Source organism: Ziziphus jujuba, chromosome 8 (assembly GCF_031755915.1).
Source record: "Ziziphus jujuba cultivar Dongzao chromosome 8, ASM3175591v1".
NCBI classification, from domain to species: Eukaryota; Viridiplantae; Streptophyta; class Magnoliopsida; order Rosales; family Rhamnaceae; genus Ziziphus; species Ziziphus jujuba.
The window spans coordinates 27,896,060-27,898,044 of record NC_083386.1 but is presented as its reverse complement, the minus strand read 5'-3'; the positions used below and the strand labels follow the sequence as shown (position 1 = coordinate 27,898,044).

The 1,985-nt window shown below is 36.1% G+C and overlaps 1 protein-coding gene across 1 annotated transcript; it reads right to left on the bottom strand.

Moving 5' to 3' along the window:
• Positions 1-414: 414 nt before the first annotated feature.
• LOC132805149 (uncharacterized) lies at positions 415-1,740 on the bottom strand. Its single transcript, XM_060820050.1, has 2 exons — positions 1,635-1,740; positions 415-1,107 (listed from the first exon to the last, which is right to left on the bottom strand). Exon 2 carries the CDS (start codon positions 1,101-1,103, stop codon positions 459-461), a length of 645 nt encoding a protein of 214 aa, XP_060676033.1. The 5' UTR covers positions 1,104-1,107; positions 1,635-1,740; the 3' UTR covers positions 415-458.
• Positions 1,741-1,985: the final 245 nt, after the last annotated feature.

Here is a 1,985-nt window from a genome sequence, read left to right as displayed (position 1 = left end):
GCTTGCTTGTGTTCTCGATGCACGATATCTAACGAGCAACTGTGTACATTATCAAAAATTCTCACAACAAATATTTCTCCATTTTTAAATGTGGTTGCACGTAGTTGCCATTTACAAGTATTTTCCAAGCATACAACCTCATACCGTTGTGTAGTTGACCGTGTCACCTTGAACTCCTTATTTTCTCGCATGCAATAGATACTCAGTTTATTCTGTAGGTCACGTTTGTTGCGAAATAATTGTCCAACTACTATGCTCTCACAGCCAGTGAACTTTGATGAAAATATGGCCATAGAACCACTTCTGTTGCTCGATGATATGTGGTCACTTGTAGCACGATGAACCCTAACATCATCGACTCCTTGATTGTTCATTTCAGGATGCATATCATTATCATTGTCCGGCAACTCATGATCAAAATCTACATCATTATGACCAACATCATCCCCTGCTGCATTTTAATTCTCATCATGATCAATATGATGCAACTGCTCATACTCCTCGTCGTTAGGAAACCGTTCAGCATAGTCACCTCCAACATCAACTCCTTCGTGAATGTTAAATGATGTCCAGGCCCCACGAACATCAACTTGATCTCTAAACTGAGTTTCTTGAACCATAATTTCCTGAGATGTAGCCTGAATTGGTTCAGTACCGGAAGCTTGTGGTAGACGACCGCCAATTGGAGGACAAGAAAAAGAATGAAGATTACTCCCACTATCCGAAGCAAATGCTGTTTGATGAACATTTCTACATACATGTTCAACTTTTGAAATAACCTCAACATACAATGGAGGCTGCATCATTGTCATCCCTCCATTCCTCACTTCTTGAAGAAAGCATTTCACATCCCTATCACATCGTATTTCTGTAGGATCCAACTTTTCTGCACATCGTCCATATATCCATTTTAGCTTTAGCAAATATTCATTTCGATCTATCTCAATAGAATTGAAAATCTCATCCTCTAACTCTGATTTTGTGCATCTCTTGCCGACAGAAACCATTACATTTTTACCATTTCGATATTCCCAATCACCACTATCATTTTGTACCAATGTTCCATTGTATAAAACCGCAATTACAATGTCATCATCTTCCATTTTACTGCAAAATTAAATGAATAACGTTAAACTAAATCAATAAATATATAAAATTTTGAATAATATTAAACAAACATATTAACTGTATTAAAAAAGTTGATTCTGTTTTTTTTTTTTCGGGCCAAATATAGCTTTTTCCTACTGGCGGAAAATTGGCGGAAAACTGGCGCAAAAATGGCGGAAAACTGGCGGAAAATTGGCGGAACTTTGGCGGAAATTTGCGAAATCTGACAAACTGGAGGAAATTGGCAGAAATTCATCTTTTTCGCCAAATTTCCTCCGTTTTTACTGTTTTTTGCGATTTTTCAGTTTTACACAAAATTTCTCCCATTTTCAAACCATATGCCACCTAAGTATCTTTAAAATCACATATAACATCTCATAAATCAATTTCTTGCATACCCATATCAAATAAAAAGCTTAAAAAACCCTAAACTAATAAAACTTACAAGAAAAAAGAGAAAGAGAAAAAACAAAAAAAACACATATTTCCTTACTTTCATCTAATAAGAAAAAAGATAAAATTTTTACCTGATTTTAGTTTGAGATATGAGAAAATACAAAAAAATGAGAGTGAGAGGCGATGAGATGCAAAGAGTTTAGAGAAACCCCACGAACAGTTTTGTAGAAACCCCACCCCGACGAACGAACGGCTGTGTAGAAGAAAGGAAAGGGTGTAAAAAAAACCTTTTGCGTAATTTTCAATTTTATCAAGGGTATTTTTGTCCCAAGGTGGCTAGTTTTTTTTAAAAAAAAAATTTGCTATTTTTCTAAAATGGAGTTGTAAGGTGGCTATTTATGGGAAAAACCCTATTATCCAGCCCTCAAGCTCAAGAAAGAGGACAGCACATTGAGCTCGACTGGAAGCGCTTGGAACCGTGG

Bases quoted from the DNA above. Each gene is read 5' to 3' on its own strand.
- LOC132805149 (XM_060820050.1), bottom strand. From the start codon at position 1,103: ATGGAAGATGATGACATTGTAATTGCGGTTTTATACAATGGAACATTG.